Genomic DNA, 27,883 nt, shown 5'->3' with positions numbered 1-27,883 from the left:
AGGGTAGACTGATTTTTTTTTATTTTTAAAAATTGTGGTAAAATAGGTATAATATAAAGTTGACCATTTTAACAGTGTTTAAGTGTACAGTCCAGTGGACATTTGAGGACATTGAGGACATTCACATTGTTGTGCAACCATCACCACCATCCGTCTCTAGAACAGTTTTTCATCTTACAAAACTGAAACTCTGTACCCATTAAACACTAACTCCTCATTTGCCCCTCCCCCCCAGACTCTGGGAACTACCGTTCTATGGCAGATTGAATTTTTAGAAACCACCAAACATCTTTTGAAACCAAGAGCAGTAAATGATACGGATAATCTAGTGAGAATAATGGAATTTTTAAAATATTAAATACATTTTGTGATTTTCCTGGGAGACTCCAACTCCACTGAGAAGGGTATGGACAGCAGTTTTGGGCAAGTGGGTAGCACCATTTGGGGTAGTGATATCAAAGGACAGTGGTCAAGTCAGTGTCCTAGAGGTTTGTCATACTATTAGTCACATTACTTTGTAGTAATAATTCTGTAATATAAAATTTATATTTTCACATTTCAAAGTGCCAAAGTTGTATCCAAAAAAATTAGCATCTTTTTGTACTCATTTAAAAAAGAAAATATTCCGCAGTGGTTGAGAGTCCGCCTGCCGATGCAGGGGACGCGGGTTCGTGCCCCGGTCCGGGAAGATCCCACATGCCGCGGAGCGGCTGGGCCCGTGAGCCATGGCCACTGAGCCTGCGCATCCGGAGCCTGTGCTCTGCAACGGGAGAGGCCACAACAGTGAGAGGCCTGCGTACCGCAAAAAAAAAAAAAAAGAAAGAAAGAAAAGAAAAGAAAATATTCATCAGGAAACAGATTTTAATTTCCCGTTTTCTAGAACCTAACAGTAAGTGACACGTCCCAAGGTGACGTGCTGACTTTCATTCTCAGGGGAATGATCTAGCATAAACACTGATGGCAGTGTATGGGCATTTCTCTTCTTGTGATTGAGAAAGGGGAAAGGTTCAGCCCCAATCTGTACGGAAGTTGATGTGGCCAATCTTAGTCTGTAATTCTTTGGGTGTTACACAAGAGCTACAGGAGGGAGACCAGCCCTCCGTAAATGGGTGTGGAGTGGGATATAGGGAGATAGAGCTTTCTCCTTAGCCAAGAGGAGAATCAGGTCAGCCCCAAATGTTATGAGGTAGGACTAACTCAGAGTCTGTTATTTCTAACAAAACATGCCATGCTTCCTTCACAGTTTTCAATTTTCAGGCTGCAGACTTCTGTATAGTCATGACTGTTTTCAGCAATGTGGGCCAGTTTTATTAAAAGCCACAAAATCTGAGCTTTGGTTCTAGATGCATCTTTTTTCCTGGCTGTGCCAAGCGGCATGCGGGATCTTAGTTCCCTGACTAGGCATTGAACCTGGTGCCCTTGACAGTGAGAACTCGAAGTCCTAACCACTGGACTGCTAGGGAATTCCCTCTAGATGTATTTTTGATATGAAAGTTGTAAACGATATCACTAGCATGAAATGTTATTGATGTATATAATATTAATAATATATAACATTTTGGTGTTCTCTTCATATTTTAGATGAAGGTGGTCTATCTTCTGGTGATGCTGGATGTACCTTCAAGGAAAGAGTTGGGAAAATCAGACGAGAGATGATGGATTTGAGTATCTGTACCAGAGAGAAATTGGCCCATGTGAGAGACTGCAAAAGAGGTACCCAGTCTTCATGTTACTTACTTTTAAATTTTTATTTATTTATTTTTTTGGCCATGCCATGCTGCTTGTGGGACCTTAGTTCCCCGACCAGGGATTGAACCCAGACCCCCTGCAGTGGAAGCACAGAGTCCTAACCACTGGACTGCCAGGGAATTTCTTACTTCTTTTTTTTTTTTTTTTTTTTTTTTTTGCGGTATGCGGGCCTCTCACTGTTGTGGCCTCTCCCGTTGTGGAGCACAGGCTCCAGACGCGCAGGCTCAGCGGCCATGGCTCACGGGCCCAGCCGCTCCGTGGCATGTGGGATCCTCCCGGACCGGGGCACGAACCCGTGTCCCCTGCATTGGCAGGCGGACTCTCAACCACTGCGCCACCAGGGAAGCCCACTTTTTTTTTTTTAATGTTACCAAATTTTGCTTAAGAAATTTTAATTTAAATTTAATAAAGTAAACAAGTTCATATATTGACTTAAAAGATATGTTTTGAACATCTGCTATATTCAAGCATTATCTAGACACTAGTTGTTTTAGCCTTAATTCTCTCTTTTATTAATAGGAAGAGTAACATTTTCTCCAAAACTACATTTCACTTGTTGAAAACCTTTTCTCCTTACACCTGAGGTAGGGGTCAGCAAAGATGCTTTGTCTCTTTCCCAACCTTTTTCCTATATGGGGAATAACCTTTCTGGACTTCAGGTCTAAAAAGAAAAATGTAGCCTCTTTGGGGAATTCTTTAGGCAGATTCTGGGCTTACCCCTGAAATTGCACCTAGGATTGCATGTGTATTTTCAGGAAAAGTAAGCCTGTTGTTTTCATAGGATTCTCAAAAGGCTTTGTAACTCCCTCTAAAAGTTAAGACTCACTGATGCAGATCAGTCTTTTTCAAACTCTTTCAAACCATGCAGCAAAAATAAGTACATAAATTGTTCTCCAGCATACACACACTACACAAACACAACTGAAACAAAGTTTCATGAAACAATGCTTGCCCTTCCTATGGGCAGGGCACTCCGATCCATTCTATTGTATTCTAGTCTTTCTATGAAACATGATGGTTCACCTCACTTACTTTCATAACTGCAGCACTAATGGGTCATGATTACAGTTTGAACACACTGGTGTAAGTGGTCTTAAAGGGTATTGCCAGCTCTGATATTCTAGATGACTTCTCTTTGTCCATTAATATGAGCAGCTAAAATATGTTGCCATGTCCTCTGGGAGAACAACAAAAAAACCCCTTTTCTTTAATTAAAATAGCAGAAAGATTCTTTGTTCCTACTGGATATTTACACGTCAATGAAAAAAATATTGCCTGCCTTATCAGTACACAAAAGATGTTGCAGCCAGGAAGCCACTGCAGCCGCTCCCACGGTGAGCCCTGAGGGAATTCAGGATGGAGACAAACGGGGCGCCGGCTGCCAAGTCTTCAGTCACTGCAGCCTCCCTCCAGTGATGCACCCTAAGGAGACTCAGGGTGGGAAAGAACAGGATACTGGCCCCAGATAGCTGAGGTGCATATCAAAGGAATGATTTCAGTGAGCCCTGACTTTTGCATCTTCCTGAACATAGAAAAGCGCTAAATTCATTAACTCGAGACATATGGTTTTCCTTAATTAAAAGTAATCTTATGATGTTCCGACTACCTGGTCTTTGTTGCAAAAACTCCTATATATCCTGCCTCTTCCCTTACCTCTTCGGAGCAGTTCCTCATAACTGAGATGCTGTGTCCTGGGCTTAAGCCCTCAGTTTTGTCCGCTGAATAAAACATAACTCTTATCTTTTAGGTTGTGCATGATTTCTCAGTGGACACACAGGTCAAAACTGAGGGAATACTATGTAAGGTATACATGATACTTTTTCTTCCTCACCACCTCAGAGCTCATGTTTCCACTTCCTCCAGCAGAAAGGCAAATAGTGACTATTTGATAATTCTTTCCTATAAGACGAACACTGGATGATTCCCTCCAAGGAGAGGTGAGAAGTACTTCCTTTGTGCCCTCCCGGAGTCTGTCCTGGATGGAGTTTATGCCATCCTGGGCACCGACCAACTACATCGTGGCCATCTCTGAATTTGTCCTGTAGATTTTGAAGAGGTGAATAAAAATTCTGTAGGGGATGGAATTCCTGGAAGCCCACATGGCCTCCCTGTGCCTGCAAAAAACAGAAGCCCAGAGCCCTGTCTGTTCTCACACAGGGAAGATGTAAAATTTCTTCTTCCACCCCCAGTTGCCCCCTTATCTGCGGGGGCCCTTCGCTGGGACCTACAGGGCCATCTCATCACTGAATGAAGTGATTTCAGAATTTTCCGAAGTATGGTGAACTTTTGATTATCTGGATTTCCAAGAGGATGGGGGTAGTATTCGTGATAAAAACTGGAGAGTTTCTTTATAATCTGAGAGCACCATAATTCCAGAGCAGCATCTGAAACTGTTACTGAACTAAACTTGGGTCCCTTCCCCCATGCTCAGTAAAGCCAATCTACTGCCATTGGGCTGTGGTGAAGGAAAGTGCAACGTTTATTGTGAGGCGCTGTAGAAGGAGTCTAGGACAGCTAGTGCTCAAAAAGCCCGAACTTCCCAAAGGGTTTCAGCAAAGCATGTTTAAAGGGGAAGTGAAAGAGGGGCGCCCCAGGGTCTGTGATCAGCTCCTGCACAATTCTCTGGTTGGTTGATGGTGAGGTAAAGGGTTAACATTATCAATCCTTTGGTGCCAGTAGGTGTGGAGGGAGCTAATGGTCATCAAGTAGTTAATTTCTTCCATTTGGTAGGGGTTTTAGCATCTGTAAAACAATTCAGGAAATGTACACTAGATACTATTACCTACATACTTCAGAGAGGAGCTAAAGCAGAGGATGTGGTGGAGGCCCCATGGGGTCCTGCCTGGTTACAAAATGCTTACTTGATCCATTTGAGAATCAGCTGGAAGGCAAGCTTTGGAAGAAGTCCTAGGGTAGTTGAATTCAGACGTTTCTTTTCTCCCCAAAACAAGAATGTCAGTGTCTGCTCTCAGGTTCTTATGAGGCCTGCCTTACACAGGATCCTTTTGCTTGCAGGGCTCCAAAGGTTATCAGGCAGCTGGTTACTAGAGCTTACCTTGTGTCACTGAACAAGAATCCTTGCTTTCTAGCAACAATTATGCATATGCAAAGAAATTTTTTGAATGCTGTGATTAATATGAACACGATGTGTGTTTTTTTTTTGTTTTTTGTTTTTGGTTAAAACATGTTTTTTATTTGTTTTCTTCAGGTTCCAGTGGAATACCTGTGAAACTGGTCACAAATCTTTTCAATTTAGACTTGCCCCAGGACTGGCAGCTATACCAGTATCATGTGACATATAGTCCAGATATAGAATCTAGAAGGCTGAGAATTGCTCTGCTTTATAGTCACAGGGAACTTTCCAACAAAGCAAAAGCATTTGATGGTGTCATCCTTTTTCTCTCCCAAAAGCTAGAAGAAAAGGTATAGTATTTTTACTTTTTTAATACACACATGTGTGCATATATTTATACTCCTTCATGTAGATTTTAGAGGTTAGCTGATTTTCATGACAGTTGGAATGAGTATATCACTTACTCCTTTTCTCTTTCCTATTCCCATGCCTGAGAGCGAAAGACTTCTTAATTAAGACCTCATCAGGATTGATTTCTTAATTAAGAAGCTGATGGTCTGGCATTTAAAAAAGAAGAGCTGTAATACAAACACTACTTTTTCAACTACTTTTTTAAAGGCAAAGTGTCCTTGAAATAGGAATCCATTTAAACTTTTCCCAAATAGGCAAGAGTTTAAGTAACAGGGACTTCCCTGGTGGTCCAGTGGTTAAGACTCCGAGCTCCCAACGCAGGGGGCACGGGTTTGATCCCTGGTTGGAGAATCCCACATGCTACATGGTGCGGCCAAAAAAAAAAGAAAAAAAAAAAAGTTTAAAAAACACCATTTAGCCTATGGCCTAAGAGCTTTAAATTTACTCTACATTTTTTTGCTCCTACACATTGTGTCCATGTGTCCAAAGAACTTTACATCAATCCTGATCCTAAAACTGTCATTTCTTTCATGACTTGTTCCATCATATGAAATAGGAATTATTTATGTCAATCTTAAGGATATTTTTTAATGGTTATGACCATTGGATATGGCAATTGCAAGATTCATAGCCCTTTATTTATTTGTTTATTTATTTTAATGCCTTCCACATTTTTAGCCCTAAAATCAAGATATTGGTATTGAGGTTTTTATCATATGCTTTGTTCTAAAGCAGTATGAAAATTATGAGAAAGAACTGGTTTCTGTATGAAAAATTAAAACAGAGTATTGGATTAAAACTTGACGCTTCTATCCCTTGGAAAGCTTAATCTTTTATTTTTAGTTCAGCATTTTGAACACCAAGAGCATAAATGTAAATTTCTAGATTCCATGTGTATCTTTGTTAATTTCCTCAAGAAGTATGCTTCTGAGCACTCTTGGAACCTTTTTCCTTTTATGAGACTGTGAGATTTATAGGAGCTACTTGAGTGTTTATTTCATCTGAATATGGAGTTAAAAATTGTACCATATGATTAAATTTAAGGACTTGGAAAATCTGGATCTGTAAATTTAGAAACATTTTTATTTGTCATGAGTCCTTATTGATCCCTCAATATTTTGTCCTATGACTAGATGTTGATAGCATGCTAATATGGCCTCTCATACTTAAATGATATATTTCAAGGGCATTACTATCATTAAAGATCTTGTTCTTCTAAATACAGTTGTAGTAACAGTTGAAATTTGGATGTATTAAAATCATATAGCCCCCTTGAATGGTCCAGCTTCCTTCAATTTTACCTCATGAAACTGGAGGAATATTACTCTACAGATGCTAGGAATAAGTTAATATTACTCACTTCTTATTCAAAGTGAGCATGTAGTATACGCCACACATCTTCTTATTGTTGGGCATGGAGTCTAATGAGGAGGCAGGGAGTAAATAGATGATGAAAACGTGGTGTGACAGATCAGACCTGTTGCTTCTATCTTCCAGACACGGGGGATACTAGATTTAGACAGAAGAGTGTTGTCTTATTATCTGTTAACATATGGCCTGCCACCTAATGACAGTAAAAATGAGATAGTAAAAAGAAACTGTGTCCTAACAAAGGTTGCTAGTCTCATCTTTTTCTTCTGGTCTTAATACTGACTCAGGCTTAATCCTGTACTCCCATCCATCCCCTGCACACTTTATAGGATGCTTATTTTCATGGAAAGAGCCCCTCCACTGATTCACTCATTGCACCCCCAAATAGTGCAGTTCTAGAAGTCCTGTTCTGCTGCCTCCTGGCCTTCCACTGTCTCTCAGACCCCATCTGTGCATCTGTGGCCACGACCCAGGTTGCTGTCACTGGTCACATCTAGTTGCCACTCTCATGCATTCCTTCTGCACTTATAAAGAGCCTACTGTGTACCAGGCAGGGTGCTGGCACCTTGGAGGAAACCAGGATAAATAAAACAAGTTTCTTGCTGTCAAAAACATTTCAATTTAGTACTGAAGTTATTTACAAATAAATTCAGTGCAAGATAGAATGACATAAGCGGCATAATAATAATTAGTGGTTTTGTTATGCTAACATTTATCGAGCATTTACGAGGTGTTAGGTGCTCTGCTTGGTTGTTCTCTGGATTAGCCCCAGCACAGCTCTCTTGAGATGAGCAGATCTATGTTTTATGTCCAACCTACCACTGGATTACATTTGATGAGCATGCTGTATGCATTTAATCCTCTCATCACCCCTGGAGCCTTAGAGAGGTTAAGTGTCTTACCCAAGGTCTTCAAAAAGAGGTGATGAAAGGAAAGGTTATTCCCAGCAGGACACTTCAGTGGGAATGGTCATTAATTTATCTCCTGGGCAGGATTTGAATTAATGAAGGGGGAGATGGGGAGGACCAGAGGAGCAAAGGCACAAAGGTGGGAAGTGAAGGGCGTAGTTTAGAAACTTCTGGTTGTTCAGGCTTAGCTGGGAAGGCTTGCAAGTTGTGGCTTCAAAGGTAGGGAGAACTTTGAATGTCCTGCTGAGGAACAGGAACTGTCCTTCCTGGACCACTGAAGCCTTTGAGAGAGAGTTTCCATAGAGCTGTGTTAAATTTCAGTGACTCTGATCACATCCTATTGAATGGCTGACAGGACAAAGTGGGAAGATTAATAAAGTGCCACTGGAATAATCTGGGCAGGCTGTCCAGATTGTTCAGTGAACCTGAACAAAGGTACAAAGCACTGCTACGGATAGGGATAAGATCCATGAATTATCCCATTTAATCTTCATTATCCTGGTCTCACTCCCACGTTAGAGATGGGAAAAGGTCTTAAAGAGTTGCAGTCACTTGCTCCGCATCATACAGGCTGCAAGAGGCAGAGAACCAGGGTCTGTGCAACTCCACGTCACGTGCTCTTGGGCTCGGTGGTGAATATTGGTATTGGAACAGCTGAAATGGAGTAGAGAAATTGCTGGTGTAGAAGGGCTGAGACTTGCCAACCCGTTAGATAAGTGGATAGAGAGGAGGAAGTGAAAGCGCACTCTGAGAGTGAGGGTGTGGGATTCACAACAGGCAGGAAGCAAGGAGGAGTGGTATTTGGTGGGGGAAGTGCAGGGGGTGCAGCTGATTTTGCTCTTTGGTGGCTCTTAGGAATACGGTTCCTGAATAAAGCTCTGAGTGGGGACCGTCTGCTGCCGGCCACTCATCCCAACATACTTTGTTGGCTTACGCCTTTGTCCTGAGATCCTGGTAGCAGTCTGAGGGCCGCTCCCCCATCTCCTGCCCATTAGACTTCTGGATGTTGATAAGCTCTTCCTGCAGCTCGCCACCTCTGACTTCTCTACAGTTTTATTTGAAGCAAGAAACGCCTGAGTGAAATATTTCATCCCCTGTGAAAGGATGCATTTCTCTTTGTTTCCCTGAAGTGAACTATCCCTGCCCTACATTCTTGGTTCAACCTAAAAGCCATTAAAACCACACTTTCACCATGGAAAGTAGGGGTAAAATACATAAATGACTGCTAATAAACTGACCTCTTCTAATTCCTTACCCTTCTAAAAAACCCTTGATCATAGATTTTTACTGACTGATTTGTCGTTTTTTATTCCAGAAATCTATACTGAGCCCTCCCTGAAGAGCTTTAAATTTAGTTAGGCATCTGGTATAAAGACCTATTCATGCATTCATTATAATTGTTAGAACGTTGTTCCAGATTATAAGAACCCTAGGGATTTCTCTAGACCTTTCAAAAGTTAATAAAATCAGATTTCATATCTGTTTAAACTTTCACCATTTCCTCCTCTCTCTTTCCACATTTACGTTTCCCTCTCGTCTGTTCCCTATCCTTTGCTTTCTTCTTCTCTGTTCCTCTGTTTTTTTGAATGAACTTTTAAGAGGCTTCCCTCTGAAATCCAAGAACCCAGGATGGGCAGGAAAGTTCATTAGTAGGCTTCTGGGCATCCATGAACGTCTGAAAATGGGTACATTATATACATTGTTGCTGTATATACATATGTGACATTTTCTTTGGAGAATGTAACTTTTATCAGACTCTCAAAGTAGGTTGTGACCTGTCTTCCCACCCCCACTCCCCAAAAAGGTCAAGAACCGCTGCTCTGGATTCTCTTTGGATTGAATGTTTGAACCTCAAGGCTGGTTTTGATTCTCTATTAAGAAGTTCGAGAGGAAAGAGATGTGTTGCTTTTCTGGTATTAGCAAAATACAGCGAAAAAAACCTTCCAAACGTAATGTAATCATTAGATTATTACATTACTAACATCTGCAGTTTTGTTTTTGTTAATTCCTATTAAGTTGTGATGGCTTTAGCATATCCGCATTCTGTGCACTTGAGGATAATCCGTAGAGTGCATTTTAAGTACTTCTTCTTTCAGGTCATGGAATTGTCATGTGAAACTCAAAGAGGCGAGACTGTAAAGATGACTATCACTCTGACGAGGGAGCTGCCGGCAAGTTCCCCCGTGTGCATCCAGGTCTTCAGTATCATCTTCAAGAAGTAAAGTGCCTTAAATGTGAATTTAATTTAGGCTAATGATGCCTGTCATTGTAGAGCCTGGGTATTAAAAGTATTAACCATTTTGTAGGGAGTGTGCTAGCAGCAATGTCATCTTTAGGGAAATTTTCCATATCCTTTCATGTACTTGTGCAATAATACACACCACAGTCCATGTGGAGAAAACTCTAATTTGAAAAGAGACATGCACCCCAATGTTCATAGCAGCACTATTTATAATAGCCAAGACGTGGAAGCAATCTAAATGTCCATTGAGAGATGAATGGATAAAGATGTGATATATATATACGATGGAGTACTACTCAGCCATAAAAAAGAATGAAATAATGCCATCTGCAGCAATATGGATGGACCTAGAAATGATCATACTCAGTGAAGTAAGCCAGGCAGAGAGAGACAAATATCATACGATATTGCTTATATGTGGAATCTAAAAAAAATGATACAAATGAACTTATTTAGAAAACAGAAACAGACCCACAGACATAGGAAACAAATTTATGGTTACCAAAGGGGATGCGGGGAGAGAGATAAATTAGGAGTTTGTGATTAACATATACACACTACTATATGTAAAAAAAAGAACAAGGACCTACTGTATGGCACAGGGAACTATATTCAATATCTTGTAATAACCTATAATAGAAAAGAATCTGAAAAAGAATATATATAACTGAATCACTTTGTTGTACACCTGAAACTAACACAACATTGTAAATTAACTATACAAAAAATAAAAAAGAAAGAAAAAAAGAGAAACAGCCTCCTCATCTCAAAATAAGAAAGAGGCCAGAAGAGCCTGTGGACATGGCTTTTCTCACCTCATCCACACCAACCAGAATGTTACAATCACAGTCATAACTGGAAAGTGACCACCTACTTACTGCAGTTAAACCCAGAAAGATAGAACTAATTTCAATTGTGTCATTCCCAAATATGAAGTGATAGTTCTTGTATATACACTCATATGTATATTTAGCAGCTAAACCTTCCAGTATTATAACAATAAGAGTTCTGGACTTTTCTACTATTTTTCTTTCAGCATGCGTACAAACTTGGAGGTATACTGTTATCAATGGTTGTTTAACAGATTTTAAAAATATATACTTGCAGGATCTTAAAAAAGTTGTCCATGTACCAAATTGGACGGAACTTCTATAAGCCTTCAGAGCCAGTGGAAATTCCCCAGCACAAGTAGGTTTATTTATGTTTTCTGTTACTCTGAAATTGTTATAATGTGAACAGCATAATTTATGATGCAATATTATACTGTTATGCCTCCTATGAGAGATTCTGTGGTACGAAAAATAATGGATTTTTTAAATTTTCAAGTTCTTTATAGAATGGTGAATGTCAAAAGCTAGCAGCCTGTTTTCTTATATTAGTGTGCTAGGTCATTATCATAAATCCTAGAAGGAATTCAGAAACTGAGTTTTCGGTGTATGACAAGTCGTAATGAGAGCAGAATAAGCTCTATTACGTTATACCACATAGCTGGGGCTCTGTTTTCTTGCTGATAGAATGTTAACACAGCCAGGGTGGTTGATTGGAAATTATTGGGTAAGCAGATGTCAGACACACAGCGGCTAAGCTGCCCTAGTGAACTGTTAGGAACACTTGCAGAATTTTTACCCTAAGCTGGGAGGTAGATGCTGCAGGGAATGTGATCGGCTGTGTCTTGAACTGGTTGTTACTCAGCTCTCCAAAATAAGTAGCTGTGCCAAAGACAGAGGCAGCCAGTAACCCAAAGACAGACACGAAACAAATGGAGAAGTTCGGACGGTCCCTGCCTTACAATATTTCGATTTACAATATTTCAACTTTATGATGATGTGCAAGCCATGCACATTCAGTAGAAACCATACCTCAAATTGTGAACTTTGACCTTTTCCCGGGCTAGCGGATGTGGAGATGATACTCTCTGGTGAGGCTGGGCGGTGGCAGCCACGGCTCCCAGGCAGCCACCCGATCACGAGGGTAAACGACCGACACACTTACAACAATGCTGGACCCGCACAATCATTCTCTTTTTCACTTTCAGTACAGTATCCAATAAATGACATGAGATATTCAACACTTTCTTATAAAATAGGCTTTGTGTTTGATAATTTTGCCCAACTGTCAGCTAAAGTAAGTGTTCTGAGCACGTTTAAGGTTGGCTAGGCTATGATGTTCAGTAGGTTAGGTGTATTAAATGCATTTTTGACTGAGGATATTTTCAACTTATGGTGGGTTTATCAAGATGAAAACCCATCATAAGTTGAGGGAGATCTGTACAGAAAAGATAGAAAGTGGAGGCAGTGTGTTTGGCTTCTGCCAGGTGGAGGAAAAGGGCAGGGTTTCTCTATGTTAATTCAGTGTGTCAGAGTGGTCTGTCTAAAGCATCCCATTCATTCACCCCGTCACTTATCTCTCCACCTGGATTAGAAATCCTCGCGGGCCATTGTTGTGCTGAGCTGGAGCTGGTCCTAGTGCATATGCTTGTCCTGAAAGCTGGCATGAGTATCACAGCAAATGAAGTCCACAAAATAGAAACTGAAATGATTTTTTAAAAATATTTGTCTATTCTTTCATGCCATTTCCATAACGTTTTCTTATTCAAGACTTCAGACTATGATATTCATAAATGTGGAAAGGGGATGTAGCCACTGCTACAGTTTCCCTTGTATGTCTGTACGTGATATCACTTAGATTATTTCTTAATCTCATTATTATTATTATTATTTTTTGCGGTACGCGGACCTCTCACTGTTGTGGCCTCTCCTGTTGCGGAGCACAGGCTCCAGACACGCAGGCTCAGTGGCCATGGCTCACGGGCCCAGCCGCTCCCCGGCATGTGGGATCTTCCCGGACCGGGGCACGAACCTGTGTCCCCTGCATCGGCAGGCGGACTCTCAACCACTGTGCCGCCAGGGAAGCCCCTTAATCTCATTATTAAGTGTAGTCATTGTCTTCACCATTGAGTCAGTGTGCTTTTCTGAACCTAGATGTTTTCATGCTGGGATGGATCCCCCCATAAACATTTTAATCCTACAGCTATACTCTCAGCCAGAGGTGACTTTGCTCCCCAGGGGACATTTGGCAATGTCTGGAGATATTTTTGGTGGTCACAGTTTGGGGGCTGATACTGGCATCTAGTGGGTGGAGGCCTGGGGTATTGCTAAACATCCTGCAATGCACACGGCAGACCCTGACAAAGAATTATCCAGTCCAAGTGTCAGTAGCATAAAGGTCAAAAAATGCAGCTCTACAGGAATGTATTTTATCATAAATATATGTTTAAAGACACTCCAGCTGGAAATAACTAAAGTGTTAAGTCAGCCACTGAAAGAAATCAGATTAAAGAAAAATTGTTTCATAAAATCTAGAGAATTGGAATGTAAAGTCGCCATTTAAAAATGTTTATTGTTGGGGCTTCCCTGATGGCACAGTGGTTGAGAATCTGCCTGCCAATGCAGGGGACACAGGTTCGAGCCCTGGTCTGGGAGGATCCTGCATGCCGCGGAGCGGCTGGGCCCGTGAGCCACAACTACTGAGCCTGCGCTCCACAACGAGAGAGGCCACGATAGTGAGAGGCCCGTGCACCGTGATGAAGAGTGGCCCCCGCTTGCCACAACTAGAGAAAGCCCTCGCACAGAAACGAAGACTCAACACAGCCAAAATAAAGAAATAAATTAATAAACTCCTACCCCCAACATCTTCTTTAAAAAAATGTTTATTGTTTTCCTGATATAACATTTAAAACATTTAAAAAAATTTTTTATTTATTAAATATTTATTTATTTATTTATTTATTTATTTTGAAGGTTGTCCCTTTGGCCTGGGTTTTCCATTTCTGTGTCATATTTTGAAAGCAGTCTCCTGTTTGGTGCTGACGTGAGTTATAAAATACTCAGGAATGAGACTGTTCTAGAATTCATGACGGATCTCTGCCACACAACTGGCATGTCCTGCTTTACCCAGACGTGTGAGAAACAGCTGATTGGGCTCATTGTCCTTACAAGGTAAAAGCCTGCATTTAAATAGACTTTTCTCTAGAGAATGCATTATGTATGCCATGTGGGAACAGGGCACTGGCCTGAGCCCAGATCTGATCAGTCTACTCACCTGTTACAGACCTGACCGTTCTCAGTTGTCTAGAGTGCAGGCTTCCTCTAGGGGCATGCTTGGTGGTCCACAGTCTAAACTGGTCCTTCCTTACCTCCTGCTGTACCCTCTCCCCTAGCCTCCAGTGGTCTGCATTTTGCTGCTCCAGCCTTTCTGCCTGGTTCCCCCACCCCTATTTCTGCCTTTTAGATTTCTGCTCCCACAAAGTCCAGCTCAAACATTACTGCTTTTCTGAAGCTTCCACCTTCCACCTGTCCATTCAGTTGGAATTATTCAGTTTCGCCCCTGTGCTGCTCCCAAAACCCAGTGCTTTTCTTTCTTTCTTTCTTACTTTTTTTTTGGCCACACCACGTGGCTTGTAGGATCTTAGTTCCCTGACCGGGGATTTGAACCCGCGCCCTCGGCAATGGAGGCTCGGAGTCCTAACCACTGGACCGCCAAGCAATTCCCAAAGTCCAGTGTTTGTAAGCCACCTCTTTAGAGCCATTTAATTTCATTTTATTACATCATAGTGTAAACAAGCAGGACCATATGGGGCCTTCCCAGGCAGACCTCTGCCCCATATCCTCCTTTTTAGCTCCTCTCTGAAGTACCCAAATAACAGTATCTGATGCACATTTCCTTCACCACAACCCGATGTGTCAGTAGACTCGCTTTACTGCACATGGGCGAGCAGACCCAAGTTTGATTCAGTAACAACGGAACATCAGGTCCGTGTCTCATCCCTGCTATAAGATTATGAGGCCGTTAAGGCTGAGACCTTTCAAGTCTCTAGGTTTGTCTGTGTATACATTTGTCATCAATGCACATTTAAACTGAATGGGACATGGGCAGTTATGTGACTTCGTGAGGACCAAAAAGCCCCGCCTATGCAGCTGCTAGTCCAGGGACACTTCTTTTAGAGGACCCACTAGTCTTCTCCTAGTCTGGCTTGGAATTTCCACTTGAAGTTGTTTTTCTGGGTTACAGAGTAGAGCGGTGGTGCAGATTGAATTCCACGCCGCCCCCTTATCCTCCTGTCATGATCTTCATGGATTAAGTTATCACACTATTTCAGAGTCACCTTGCAAGGTACCCAGAGCCCAGAAGAAACCTGACAAGGAGGTTTCTGTCCCAAGGCTGCGGTGGCATGAGAGAATGTTGCAGGCCACACGGTACCTGATGAAGGGGAGAAAGAGCTTAGAAAGATCTTAGCCGACGTGCTTTGCAGTTTTGCCCAGGGCCAGCCCTAGATGGGAGATGAAGCAGGCTTCCAGAGTTGGGTGGTCCATCAGCCTGCTTGGGGTGCTTTTTATCAGAAGCACTAGTTGGGAATTCAAAAAATCTTAGTGGCACCAGAAGCTGATGGGAAAGTTTTGAGCCATGCTTCAGCCTTTGAACATTTAAGAATGATTTACCTGAAGTGGTGGGGTATCTCAGTAAGAAAAGCACGTGGTGGTCTAATGACTCTCCCACCGGTAGAGGTCCTCCTGTGAACGGAAGAGTTAATTAATGCTCTTCTCAGATAAGAGCTGATCTTTTTTTTTTTAAGTGGCTATTCTTGAGTTATTATCTTTCATAATTTCTGAAATTCTTGAGAATAATACTTTGAATTAAAAATATAGTGAAAGAGCCACTTACCTTGTAGGATTTGGGAAAAGAACTTAAAGATTTCTTGCCTTTACCAGATACAATAACAAAACCTATCGCATCGATGACATTGACTGGTCAGTGAAGCCCACACACACCTTCCAGAAGCGGGATGGCACTGAGGTCACCTATGTGGATTACTACAAGCAGGTGGGACTTCTCTTCCTTCCTCCTCACCTCCCTTCTGCTCAGCTCAGAGGAGGGTCCCTGTTCCTTTCCAATCCAACGTCCCCCAGTCTGTGGGGCTGAGTCTGCCTCTGACATAATTCTCTGACCTGTCCCTTCCCCTCCATCTCCACCATTCCTGGATTGGCTCAGACCCTCATCCCGTCTCCTGTGGTCCTTCCTGTAGTCTGCGTTACCTCCTTTAAAGCATATCTGATAATGTCACTTCCCCGCTTGAAATATTCCCATGGCTCTCTGGTGCTTTAGAAGTCAGATCTAAGCTCCTGGGCAGAATTCCCCAGGTCCTTTATGGTCTGGCCACTCCCCGCCTCTTGAGTCTCATCACTTACCATCCTGTTTCCTTCTTGGGTTCTGCTGTGCCCACCATTCACGGTTCCTCAAGTCAGTTACCCCCCTATGCATTTTCACACATGTTGCTTCCTCTTCCTTGATGCCCACTCATAGCCAGCCGGTCACTGAACACCCTTCAGTACTCAGCTTAGCAGTCAACTCTTAAGGGAGCCCTAGGACGCCCTCCCCCGGGTCCCCTCCCTGCACTTAGCTACAGCCGACTGTCACAGAAAGGGCATGAATGGTCTGACTCCTCTCCTCAATGCTGAGCTCTTGATTTCTGGATGCCCAGGGTAGCATTCAGTAGGTACTCAAACATTTATTTTTTATTTATTTATTTTTTTGCCATATGTGGGCCTCTTATTGCTGCGGCCTCTCCCGTAGCGGAGCACAGGCTCCAGACGCGCAGGCTCAGCGGCCATGGCTCACGGGCCCAGCCGCTCCGCGGCATGTGGGATCTTCCCGGACCGGGGCACGAACCCGTGTCCCCTGCATCGGCAGGTGGACTTTCAACCACTGCGCCACCAGGGAAGCCCTCAAACATTTATTGATGGAATCTCCTGCCGACTCTGGGAGCTTGAGTCACAGTGATGACAATTTCCTCATCCCCACCATCCAACTTCAGTTCCTTTCAGAGGTGCCTTCTCTTTAATGTGCAGTCGGATTTCAGTCTCTCAACATCTCACTGTTTTTAAAACAAAAACAAACAGAAAGCAAAAACCCTGCCTTGACCTTTCTATACCTTCAGGAAAAGTGATCTCTTTTTCCTCCTTAGCTCATTTCTTTAGAAGGTTGTCTAAAGTAGCTCCAAGCACCTCTTCAGTTCTTCCTTCCTGAAGCCTCAGCAGTCTGGTACCCGGTTCTGCTGCCCTGGAAATCACTCTCCAAGGTCAAATTCAGCTACTGTTCTTATTCGGAGGGGCTTTTGGTGGCTTTGGACACTAGTAACCACTCCCACTGAGCTGAACTCCTCTTCCTTGGCGCCTCCGCACATCCCTGGTGGTTCTCTGCTAGGTTTCAGGTGGTTCTTTCTCAGCCTCTTTTGACATCTTCCTTCTTCATTTCCCCCAGACATTAAATGCTATTATTCACCATGGTCCTCTTGCAGAGGATCTTTGCTTCATACTTTAAGATTGCTCAAATATGGTGTTTTTACCTTGCCCTCATTCCTAAATTATATCCTCATCTCCATTTCAGACTGTATTTGCATGAATATCCTGCAGGCATCTCACACTAACATCATTCAAACTGAATTCATTGTCTTTCCCACTTCCCTCTCTCCTTGGAAATTCTGCCTCTCAGGAAGACATTTTGCGTCCTTCCTCATCTTTACCATCACCTCCTCGTTCAGTTGTCACCAAGATGAGTTCTGCCTCCGTTATTCTTGAATTCTCCCTGGACCCCATCCCTTCCTCAGCCCTGTTACCCCTGCATTAGTGCAGAACCTCTCACGGATTTCCCTCTGGGGGATTTCTGTCCCCTTTTATGATCTCCTTGCCCCAGCCCTCTCTTCACTGGGATCCATCACCCTCATGGCCTCCAGAGAGAGCTTTCTGAAATGCTGCCCGGAAATGTGGTGAAGAGCGTAAGCTCTGGAGTAAGGTGTCCCGATACTGGCTGTGTAACCTTCGGCGAATCATGAAATGTGGAGTGTTGTCTCTAAAGGGAGTCATCTGCCTGCCTTCATGGTGCTGTGTAAGTGCTGAATAGTCCACGCAGGGCTTTTAGTCCGGTTCCTGCAGGTGATGAGCACTGGGTAATAGCCTTCCCTTCTTCAACTGTAGCATCACACAGTTTGACCTCATCTCCCATAGCACTCCCACCATGCACCCCATGCTGCCATCACTCCAGTCTACTTGCTGTCACTCAGCCTTCGCTCATGTTCAGGAGACATTGGCATAAAGCCTCACTGTACCTTTCCTCTTCAAGGTCAAATGTCATCTCATTAGTGAAGTCCTCTCTGACTTTGCTCCCTGTCACACTCACAGAAGAGCTAGCTGTTCTCTTCCCTGAGCACTTGTAGAACATTCCACATTGCTTCTAGAACACGTCTTCCTTATAGAACACGGATGGCATTTGACATTTGGCAAAGCATCTTGTGCAGAAAATGTGCTCCATAAGTGTTCGTTTATCAGACAAAGTTTGTTAAACATTTGGTTTTTTTTTCTGCACAGTTAAATTCATTTTTCTTTGATGTATTTTAGGACCCGTGATATTTTGAAAAGGGAATCATGATAAAATCCCACTCACTTTCCTGTGTAATGAGTTGTGGTTCACTGCATATATATTGTAATTAGGGAGAAGAAGAAAGAAAATGGTGCCAATTTCTAGAATGTCCTCCTCTCTGTCCTAGGAAAGGAATGCTAAATTATTATGCAGTCAACTTTCAAAGTGGAAGACATCTTGATATTAACCTTTATATTTCTCTATTTTATCTTATCACGAAAAAATATTTTCAAACGCTAAGAAAATTGGGGCACGGGAGAGAGTAAAGTTCAGCTGATGACACAGCTTAGTGGGTAGAATTCCTGGCCATGCTCCAGGTAAATGGAATATCCTCTTCCTGGAACATATCCCAGTTTTGCTTGAGCTGTTCCTGGAACTTGTAAGACTCCCACGTTTTCTTCAAGGTTCTCTCTTGGATTCTACCTCCTTCACGAAGCCTTCCCTGATTTACCAGCCATAAATTGTTTTCACTACCACCCTGTTCCCTACTCCTTGCGAGGGACCCAGTCCTGAGTGGTGTAACAAGCAGAGGTTCCCAAGTCTTAAGGGATGAATCCTGGCTGTGCTAATGTACAGTTATGGGACCTTGGGAAAGTTATTTAATTTCTGATGCTGTTTCCTCATCAGTGAAGGGGATGACGATAGTATTTGACTCATCGTAGTTAAGATTAAAGGAGGAAATGAATTAATTTACCAAACAGAAATAGACTCACAAACATAGAAAACAAACATACAGTCACCAAAGGGGAAAGGGTGGGGGATAAATGAGGAGTTTGGGATTAACATATACACACTACTATATACAAAATAGATAAACAACAAGGACCTATTGTACAGCACAGGGAACTATACTCAATATCTTGTAGCAACCTATAATGGAAAAGAATCTGCAGAGAATACATACGTGTGTGTGTGTGTGTGTGTGTGTGTATAACTATCACTTTGCTGTACACCGGAAACTAACACAACATTGTAAATCAACTACACTTCAATTTAAAAAAAACATAGTACACATCCATTAAAAAAAGACTAAATGAGGAAAAATATAAGTGCTTAGCATATATTATTTGTGCTATTGGTCTACCTTGCTTTGTAGATAATGTAGTTATGTGTAAACATAGGAACTGTGCCTCTTTTATCTTTGTATCCCCTGCTGTTCCTGGAATGTAGCAAGCATGAGATGTAAATTAATGAAGTCACGTATAAAAACTGTCTGCGAAGGCTTCTCCAAGCTTTTCAGCCATAGCATTGTTGCAATGATCACATTTCCTGAATTGTTTTTAATGACTTAAAGTCCTTATTGAATAGAGAAGCACTCACTGCTAGCTTCCCTAATTATAATTATTGATGTCAGTGTCATATAGTCCCCAGGCAGTTGGTAAATTACAATTCCAGTTGTTCTGTCATCAGTATTGAGTAAATTATACTGGGAATGAGTGTTCATTGGAAAACTTTGCCGTTGGAAGGTAAATGAACTCGTGGCAAGGTGAGAATGTTGAAATTCAAGTTTACAAAGGGAAAGGGGGTGGGGTAGGAACTAATGATTGCTGAGGACTCATTATAAACGAGACACCGTGCTAGTGGTTTACATGGGACACCTCTGAGCTACCGTTCTCCTCATGTCATAGATGAGGAAAGGTAAGTAACTTCCCCAGTGTCACAGTCCACCTACGTATTGATAGAAGAGCTGGGGATCAGATTTACATTTGTTGGAGTTCAAAGCTGTTTCCCTATAACATCATACTATCCTGGGAATGAAGGACCGTTGTGCCCTTTTGGGAAATCTGAGATTGACTCAATATAACCCTTGTCTCCAACTTGTGTATAGGTATTTTCAAAATGAACACAGGTACTTAGAGCCAGTAAGTTATGCATGGGGCAGTCTGCCTCAGTCTCCAATGGTGGAAATGCTGCAGTGGGGTCATGGCATTATGGATGGAGCCAGCTGAAGGCTATTCTGTCTCTGGATGAAACTCAGAAGAGAGCAAGGAAATGAATGAAAAAAAAAAACCAATATTGCATTATAAAAGATAATAAAATCACGAAACTGACCCTGAGATATGAGAGGTCCTAGGAAGGAAGTAGAAATGAGTACGTAACCATAGGGATTAGTAGGAACTTTTTTTCCTCTATTGAAAGGATTTGCTTATCTATTCATTTGGGGATTACCTTGTTGCTCATAAGCAAGGATGCTCGTTTTACCGTGTTTCCATATTAACTTTTCCCTCATTAATCTTGCATCCTACAGCAATATGATATTACCTTATCTGACCTAAACCAGCCAGTGCTTGTTAGTCTGTTGAAAAGCAAGAGAAATGATGACGCTGAGGTTCGGATGGCCCACCTGATCCCCGAGCTCTGCTTTCTAACAGGTGATGTTTATGTTTTATACTCTGTCAGGCTCTCAGTCACAGATTCCTGATACGTTGCGGTGGGTAGAACCTCCTTAAGTTAGCTGAGTGCCAGAGCACTAATTTAACCCATGGAGGATGACCCTTAAGTTATTTATTTCATCATAGAGGAAGTGGAAGGGTAGAGTGCTCTTTGGAAATTGCTCAGCACAGTGAAAACTATCTATTTCCTTTATCTCGTGTATTCTATTTGTTAATTTGATGTTAAAATGGTCCCCATATATTTTCCTAAAGCCAACCTGTTCTTCCCCATTTTTTGAACTTCACTAGGCTAAGAAGCCATATGATTTAATTTTCTTCAGGTATGTTCTTTGAGTGGTGCCAAAATGCTCCTTATTTTCTTTCTGCATAAGCTTCCAGAAGGTAATCTTCGCTCTATAGTAGAATCTGAATAACTGTCTCAGGTACTTTTAATCATGTTCGTCTGATTACCAGGGTGAGACTAAGGGTGGACTTTCTACTTTTTACACTTTGTATTGCTCAAATCAGTTATCATGTGTATGTATTTCTTTTGTGATTAGAAAAGTTAACAAGGACATCATCCTTGCAGGGAGGGATGCCCATTCTTAGTGGTACTATGACATCCCAGGTCTGCACAGTCCCCGTGGTGACCTCTAGCCACACGTGGTCACTGAGCACTTGACACATGACTAGTGCGACTGAGGGGCTGGATGGGGAAGTGCTGGAACTGTCAAATACAGACTGGATGCCTAAGACGTAGTATGAAAAGAAAAGGGAAACTACCTCATTAACAAACTTTTCATATTGATAATGATAATATTTTGGATATATTGAGTTAAATAATACATACTATTTGAATAATTGCATCTGTTTCTTTTTGGCTTTTTTTTAATGTGGCTACTAGAAAATTTTAAATGACATGTGGCTTGCATTGCTGGCAGATGGTGCTATCCAGACAGTGAATCTGATTCAGTTTAAGTGAAAACTTTTATTACCCTGTGCCTGAGATGGGCTGGGGTTACATCAAGGACTGTTCATTTTTCACTTTGTTTTCATTCACGTTGAATAGGGCTGCCTGGCCAGGCAACATCTGATTTCCAGCTGATGAAGGCTGTGGCTGAAGAAACGCATCTCAGTCCTTTGGGAAGGCAGCAGCGCCTGGCCAGGCTCGCAGATGATATCCAGAGGTACAGGGACATCTCCACATCCAGACGCTTCACAATATCTCTTTAGTGATAAGTTTGTTATCAGCAATAATATCTCACCTTTATTGAGCACTTAACATGTGCCAGGCAGTGTGGTAGTACTGTCCATGTATTGTCATGTTTAATTTTTACATCAGCCCTATGAAGTAGTTAATTAGTCCTACCTTTTGCCAATAAGGAAACCATGGCTTTAAAATATTTCAGAGTTTGCTCAAGGTCACATGTTATTAAATGTCAGCACTCGGAGTTGAAGTCTGGTGTGTCTGGCTCAAAGTCCCATTTTGCTAACCAGTGAGCCACACTGGGAGCCTTTCCATCCCTGTGTGTCTCCCATGGGTGCAGTCTTCCTATAATTCTCTTGAGCAGGGAAAAAAATGGTGAGTAGAAATAGAAGTCAGGAACCCTAAAAAAATCAGAATAATTAAGTTGTAATTTTATCTCTAATGATTAAAATTCTTTAGAAAGTAAGCCCTTTAATGATTTAAAGCTCAACTCTATCAACAGAAACAAGGATGCCCGTTTTGAGCTGGAGACCTGGGGCCTGCATTTTGGATGCCAGATGTCTCTGACTGGCCGGGTTGTGCCTTCAGAAAAAATAATAATACAAGACCACACAGTAAGTGCAGTGATTTTATTTTCATTTAAAAGTATTTTCTTGAATGTGTGTCAGTTTGATCATATGCCAGAATGACTAGTGGGCTTATAATAGAATATTCATTTGGTTTCTCCATGGCCATGTCCCTGCCCTTCCTTTGTTCTAAACCTCCAGGTCCCTATGTTTTCCTTTTTAATCCAAGTGTACTTTTGAAAGGCTTAGCGGCACCCAGCGGACATAATTTAGGTCAGTCACTGTGATGTGGTGTCACATTTAAAGATGCATTAGAAAATGGTATTTCAAGCCATTGCAATCAAAACATGCCAACCTATTATTGTGTGTTGTAGTACTCTTACATCACTTAAAAAAAATCTATGGTACCTGAGAAAATTCTTTTAACTGCTGAAGATTAATTCCAATAGACTATATTTCCTGGTACCTGAGTTCTTTTTTTCTTCCCCAAAGTAAAATGCTGCTCAGTTGGCATAAACATGAAGAAATTTGCACAGAGCCCATCCCAGCCACGGCATTTAGGCAGAGAGGCATTCTGAAATCTGGAGAGACAAATCATTGCTTCTTTGGGGCTTCCATTTAAAAATGAACCTATTTTATGCAAAAATTGCGCATTCTCTTTCTACTTTTCCCCTCTGTTTTGCCCATTTTTAAAGTCAATTACATTTCATTTTTAAAGGCACTCATCTTGCCTTTATTTGATATAATAAGTAAGCCAACATGTCAAAACTAATGACTGAGCAAACGAATGTTTTTTTGTTGGCAGAATGGAGATTTTTCTCATCATTTCTTTTTGGTAATCTATCCAAACAACAGAAACCCTTATTGGAGAAGCTGAAGAAAAACTACTTTAAAAGCAGAACAAAACAAAACTTTGTCAAGTCCTAAAATGTAGACCCCCATTAAGATCTTGTTCAGGAGTCAGTAAAGAGAAGCTCAGTTTCAGTTCCACAACGTGAAGTGAGATGGGAAATAGTTAAAATGGTCTGTCTCATCATCTCTAGGTAAAGTCACATTTGTCAGAGCTTTGTTTGCATTTTTTGGCCTGGAAACAGGTCTCCATAGGAGAAGGGGCACTGAAGTGGAGAACCCGCCCCCTAGAGGCGATGGTGGGTGGGCTAGAGGTGGCTGTGTCCTCGACTTCTCAGCTGATCCTGCTTTCTGGAAATTGGGTTCGAGGAACTGAGTACACTAAAGGTTCACAGGCTTCAGGGTGGGTCGTGGCCATTTGTCCTGGGCCCCCTGCCAGCCCATACAGGTAGGAGTGTAGGTGAGAGAGCTGTGGCTCTCCTCACACTGGTTGTAAAGGGAAGGAACGAATCCTAGCTCCAGACAGAAGCCTTTATGGAGGCCTAGCCCTTCCCCTTCATTCTCAGGCTAAGGTTGCTTCCTGAAGCTGAGCCCCTGCCTGGCCACCGTGAGATTGGCTGGGACCTGGAAGTCAGAGTGCTTGCTGGAAAGGGCCCTGGTTGCAAAGACAAGAGCAGTATTCTAAACCTTCAGTGCCACCAGCTGGCTCCATAACCCTTTTCAGCCACGTCTTTGGAACCTGTAAAACAAGGGGATTGCAATGCTTCTTAAATGGTAATGTGCAGATGAATCACTGGGGAACTTGTTAACATGCAGATTCTGATTCAGTGGGTCTGGGATGGGGCCCAGGACTCTGCATTTCTAACGAGCTCTCAGGAGATAGCCATGCTGCTACAGGGCAACACTTTAAGTAGCAAGAGATTAGATTGCAGTGTTTTTTTTAAATTCTAACAGTGACTCTTCCTGGTTTACCACACCAAGAACATTTCCGTTTGATTCCAGTCCATGGATATAAACAGAAGGCTAGGGACCAGTCTAAAGTCTCCCCTCTTCAAGGCAGGGAGCTTGTTTTTCCTGGTCACCTGGGGAACCTTCCAAAGAATGAGAAAGGAGCTTGTGTCCTGGCCTCATCTTTGCTCCTAGACGTATCTACTCTTGGCATAATGTATAGTCTTTAATTGTAGGGTTTGTTAGTTTCATTATGATGACCTGCATTGTGTCAGTCATCAGCATTTTCTATTTGAGATATCTAGGTACCTAAAGCAAAGAGACCAAACTGGACAGCCAGTAGCCTGAGCCATTCATAGTAAAGCTCGTAGACTTTTAGAGCTGGAAGGGAACCTAGAGATTTGAACCAGACACCTTTCTTTGCCCACAGCAGAGCCCCCTGAAGTAAAGGGACTTGCCAAGCATCTGCAGGCAAGGAACGGCTAACCTGGGATGATGCTGAGACCTCCACTCCCAGGAAGCACATGTGTTGTGTTCACATGTGCAGCGCTTGTATCTGTGTTTTAAGTCTGAGAATAGCAAACTGTACTAAATAGTTCTGTTATGACAAATATGAACTATTTCCACACTGTCTTTTTTATTTAATTGTTCTCTGAGTAAATTTGTTCAACCCTTTCACAATCATTATTTTTCTCAGTGTCAACCTGTGTCCGCGGCTGACTGGTCCAAGGATATGCGAACTTGCAAGATTTTAAGTGCGCAGTCTTTGAATAAATGGTTGGTTATATGTAGCAACAGAGCTGAAAGTGTGATGGAGAGCTTTTTGAACTGCTTGAGAAGAGTTGGAAGGCCCATAGGATTTAATGTGGACCACCCCAAAATGTGAGAAGATGCAGAAAATCATCCTAACTTTTTTCAGATATTAATTTGGTTTGGTTAAAAGATAGGAGATAATGGCTGATATAGCTACAAAAGTTTTTTTTTTTAATGTCAGTAAAGTTTCCTAACGTAGAGTGCCAAGCAGTTATAAGTAGATAGATTTGGCAATGATTAAATTTTTATCCAGTTGAAATGTATTTTATGTTGGTCTTTATAAAACTTTATTTTCATAGTTCTTCCTAGGCAGTACTCTCATTATCTCAACGTCTTTCCAGTACTAGTTGGGGTATAAATCCTTAATAAATCCATATATTGCCTCCTCAGTTTCTTTTCTTAATTCTTCCATATCACTTATTTATAAAACTGAACAGCAAACAGGATATTAACAAATAAATGTTGCATTTCCTGACTTATTTGATAGATTTTATGTTTTAAATTTTAATGTAAGAAGAGATCTGAAATAAGCTTTTCTTATTCTGTTCTTGTAGCATAAGATTAGTCATCTAGATAGTTTCTGATAGAACCAGGTCATTCATTTAGCCTTTGAACATTTGAGTATCTGCCCTCCATACTAAATGCTATGCTGTTTGCATGGGATGAGATAAATATGATGCTTTCAATTTAATAAGGGATCCATTCATATACAGCCACGCTCAAAGTCGAATCTTGTTTTGCTTTAGAAAAGCCATAAAGTTGGTCATACCTTACTTCATTGAGCTCGTTATGCATAAAAAAGAGCAACAGATACTTCTTTTTCTTTGTTGTAGTGGAGGTGCAAATGTCCTAAATTGTCAGGGTGGGAAGTTATTCTTTAAACACTGGTTACTAATTAATTACATCAGCAGCATAAGCATTGTTGAAAACCATAGCTGTTCCCAAAGTCTCATTTTACACTGTAGTATAGAATTCTTCTCTTATCAAATCTGTTAACAAATCGCCTGGTTTGAGTTTCACCTGCTCTAATTTCTCTTAACCCATGAAGTAATAAGGCAGGAAAAGATTCATGAAAGAAGCCACAGTCCCAGAACCTGGGCTGGCATCACAGGCTTTTTCTCACCCAAATTCCAACAAGCCCATGCCTGTGTTCGGTTCTTGGCCTGTTTTATTTGAAAGCTCATATTTTAGTCCATCCTTTTTTTTTCCCTATGAAGTATCCATTTACTTACTAGATTTATATGTGTAGTTTTCTTCCATCTGAAACAACGTTGCTGGCCACTCCTGTTAGAACCAGCAAGCGGCAGACAGTGGTCCTGCCACCTGCTGGTCTACTTTCAAAAGGCCACTGGGTATTGGGAAAGTCCAATTATATAGACATATGAGAGGCTGAACCTATGTCAAGAAAACAGATCTAAAAATTCTTCTGCGTGGCAATTTTTTTCTGTAACATATGGCCCCAATATAATGTAACCACAGAACTTATAATTGATAAGTATTGATACTTGTCCACTGATTGATTGATTATGGCTAAATATTCCAGGCTCCACACAGTGTGCCATTAAGGAAAAAAAAATGTTTTAGTATGAATCATACAGATTAGCTGAATATCTTGATCTCATTAACTTAATGATTTTTATTTTAAAGTTCCCAGGGAGATTCAGAATTAGAGAATTGTTAATCCCAGTTTAACTTGAACTCTGTTTCAGTCATTTGATATTGAGACTTGTGGTTTCAGAAGTTCACTTTCAACTCCATTTTGAACAACAGAATTGTTCAAATAGAATCTGTAGGGACTCTATACAATGGAGAAAATTTCATTTTTCACCAAACTTTTTTAAGTTAATAAAAATGTTAATGAAATGTTTCTGGCCTATCATGTGTGGGAGAAGCAATTTTAGACTCAAAAGGTTTCACTTTAATGATTTTGTCCTCAAATTATAGTCTGTTATAAAAATCAACTAATATTATTTTTAGTTCTATATGATTATGTGCTACTAAGGGAACTATGCATTTTCAAGATTAATCTTTTTCTGTAGCATAAAAGTACAAGAAAATCCAGCTGAGTTTCTTCACGCTATACAGAAACATGTTGATCCTGAAGTTCAGTTGGTAAGTATAGGATAATTTTTGAGGTATAATTTTAATTTTTTCTTCATATCTAATAGCCTTGAAAGAAGGAATTTGAACATGTTCTCCCATGATATGTTTGCAAATTGCTGTGCATTTCCCCAAGCACCCAAGAAAGTATTAATCTTGATATTTTAATCAATATTTTGTTTTCCTTTCATGTTTCTAATATTAATTTCTAAATACTTGTTGTTACTCCTGTATCAGCCTCTTGGATGTCTACATATTTTCCAACTTACTGGGAGGATCATCTTTTACTCAAGATTTAAGATAAATTGACTCCCATCTTATCCCATAAGTGTTGGGGCACCCTGTGTTCTCCCCATTGTTTCAGGGGATTCTTGGAAGGTTTAAGTGTTTCCATGTCACCTATGGCCCCATGTCCCTGCCTCCTCTGAATTCTTGCCCCCTTTCATGGGTGCCTTTTCCTCCTGCATTGCATCACCCTGAGGGACACCCGCAATTGCTTCATTTCCCAAAGTATTGTGTGTGTGTGTGTGCGTGTGGTATGTGTGTATGTGTTTGTGTGTGTCCTGTGTGTGTGTGTGATGTATCTGACTTTGCTGAGGGTTTGGGGCCAAGGCATCACATGTCAACATTCCGGACAAGTTAAAATTGACATCTCTTTCTTAAAAAATCTCTCAATCATTCCTATTTCTTGGAAATGTTCTCTCAGCCTCCCACAGTACTGCAGTGCTTTTCTGTTCCATCTCCTGTCTGACCCCCATAGCTCATTCATCCCAGCTCCCAATTTTCCTATTCATAGTGCATG

General features: G+C 41.5%; 2 protein-coding genes across 2 annotated transcripts in view; both read left to right on the top strand.

Moving 5' to 3' along the window:
* The window catches only part of ANKRD49 (ankyrin repeat domain 49), a 315,379-nt gene that overhangs the window by 107,186 nt on the left and 180,310 nt on the right, over positions 1-27,883 (top strand). The window lies entirely within an intron of this gene.
* PIWIL4 (piwi like RNA-mediated gene silencing 4) overlaps positions 1-27,883 on the top strand; it is a gene marked incomplete at its 5' end in the record, with an annotated part of 41,047 nt that overhangs the window by 2,061 nt on the left and 11,103 nt on the right. Inside the window, 11 exons of the mRNA XM_082626928.1 lie at positions 1,582-1,713; positions 4,958-5,172; positions 9,609-9,730; positions 10,862-10,942; positions 13,555-13,752; positions 15,523-15,634; positions 20,475-20,598; positions 21,668-21,785; positions 22,308-22,419; positions 24,866-25,050; positions 27,021-27,093. Of these exons, the coding sequence (XP_082483054.1) occupies positions 1,582-1,713; positions 4,958-5,172; positions 9,609-9,730; positions 10,862-10,942; positions 13,555-13,752; positions 15,523-15,634; positions 20,475-20,598; positions 21,668-21,785; positions 22,308-22,419; positions 24,866-25,050; positions 27,021-27,093 (1,472 nt within the window). The remainder of the gene's footprint in view (positions 1-1,581; positions 1,714-4,957; positions 5,173-9,608; positions 9,731-10,861; positions 10,943-13,554; positions 13,753-15,522; positions 15,635-20,474; positions 20,599-21,667; positions 21,786-22,307; positions 22,420-24,865; positions 25,051-27,020; positions 27,094-27,883) is intronic.

The sequence above is a fragment of the Mesoplodon mirus genome (genome assembly GCF_964341445.2).
Source record: "Mesoplodon mirus genome assembly, chromosome: 7".
Lineage (NCBI taxonomy): Eukaryota > Metazoa > Chordata > Mammalia > Artiodactyla > Ziphiidae > Mesoplodon > Mesoplodon mirus.
The sequence above is the reverse complement of the archived record's forward strand: the minus strand, read 5'-3'. Positions and strand labels throughout refer to the sequence as shown.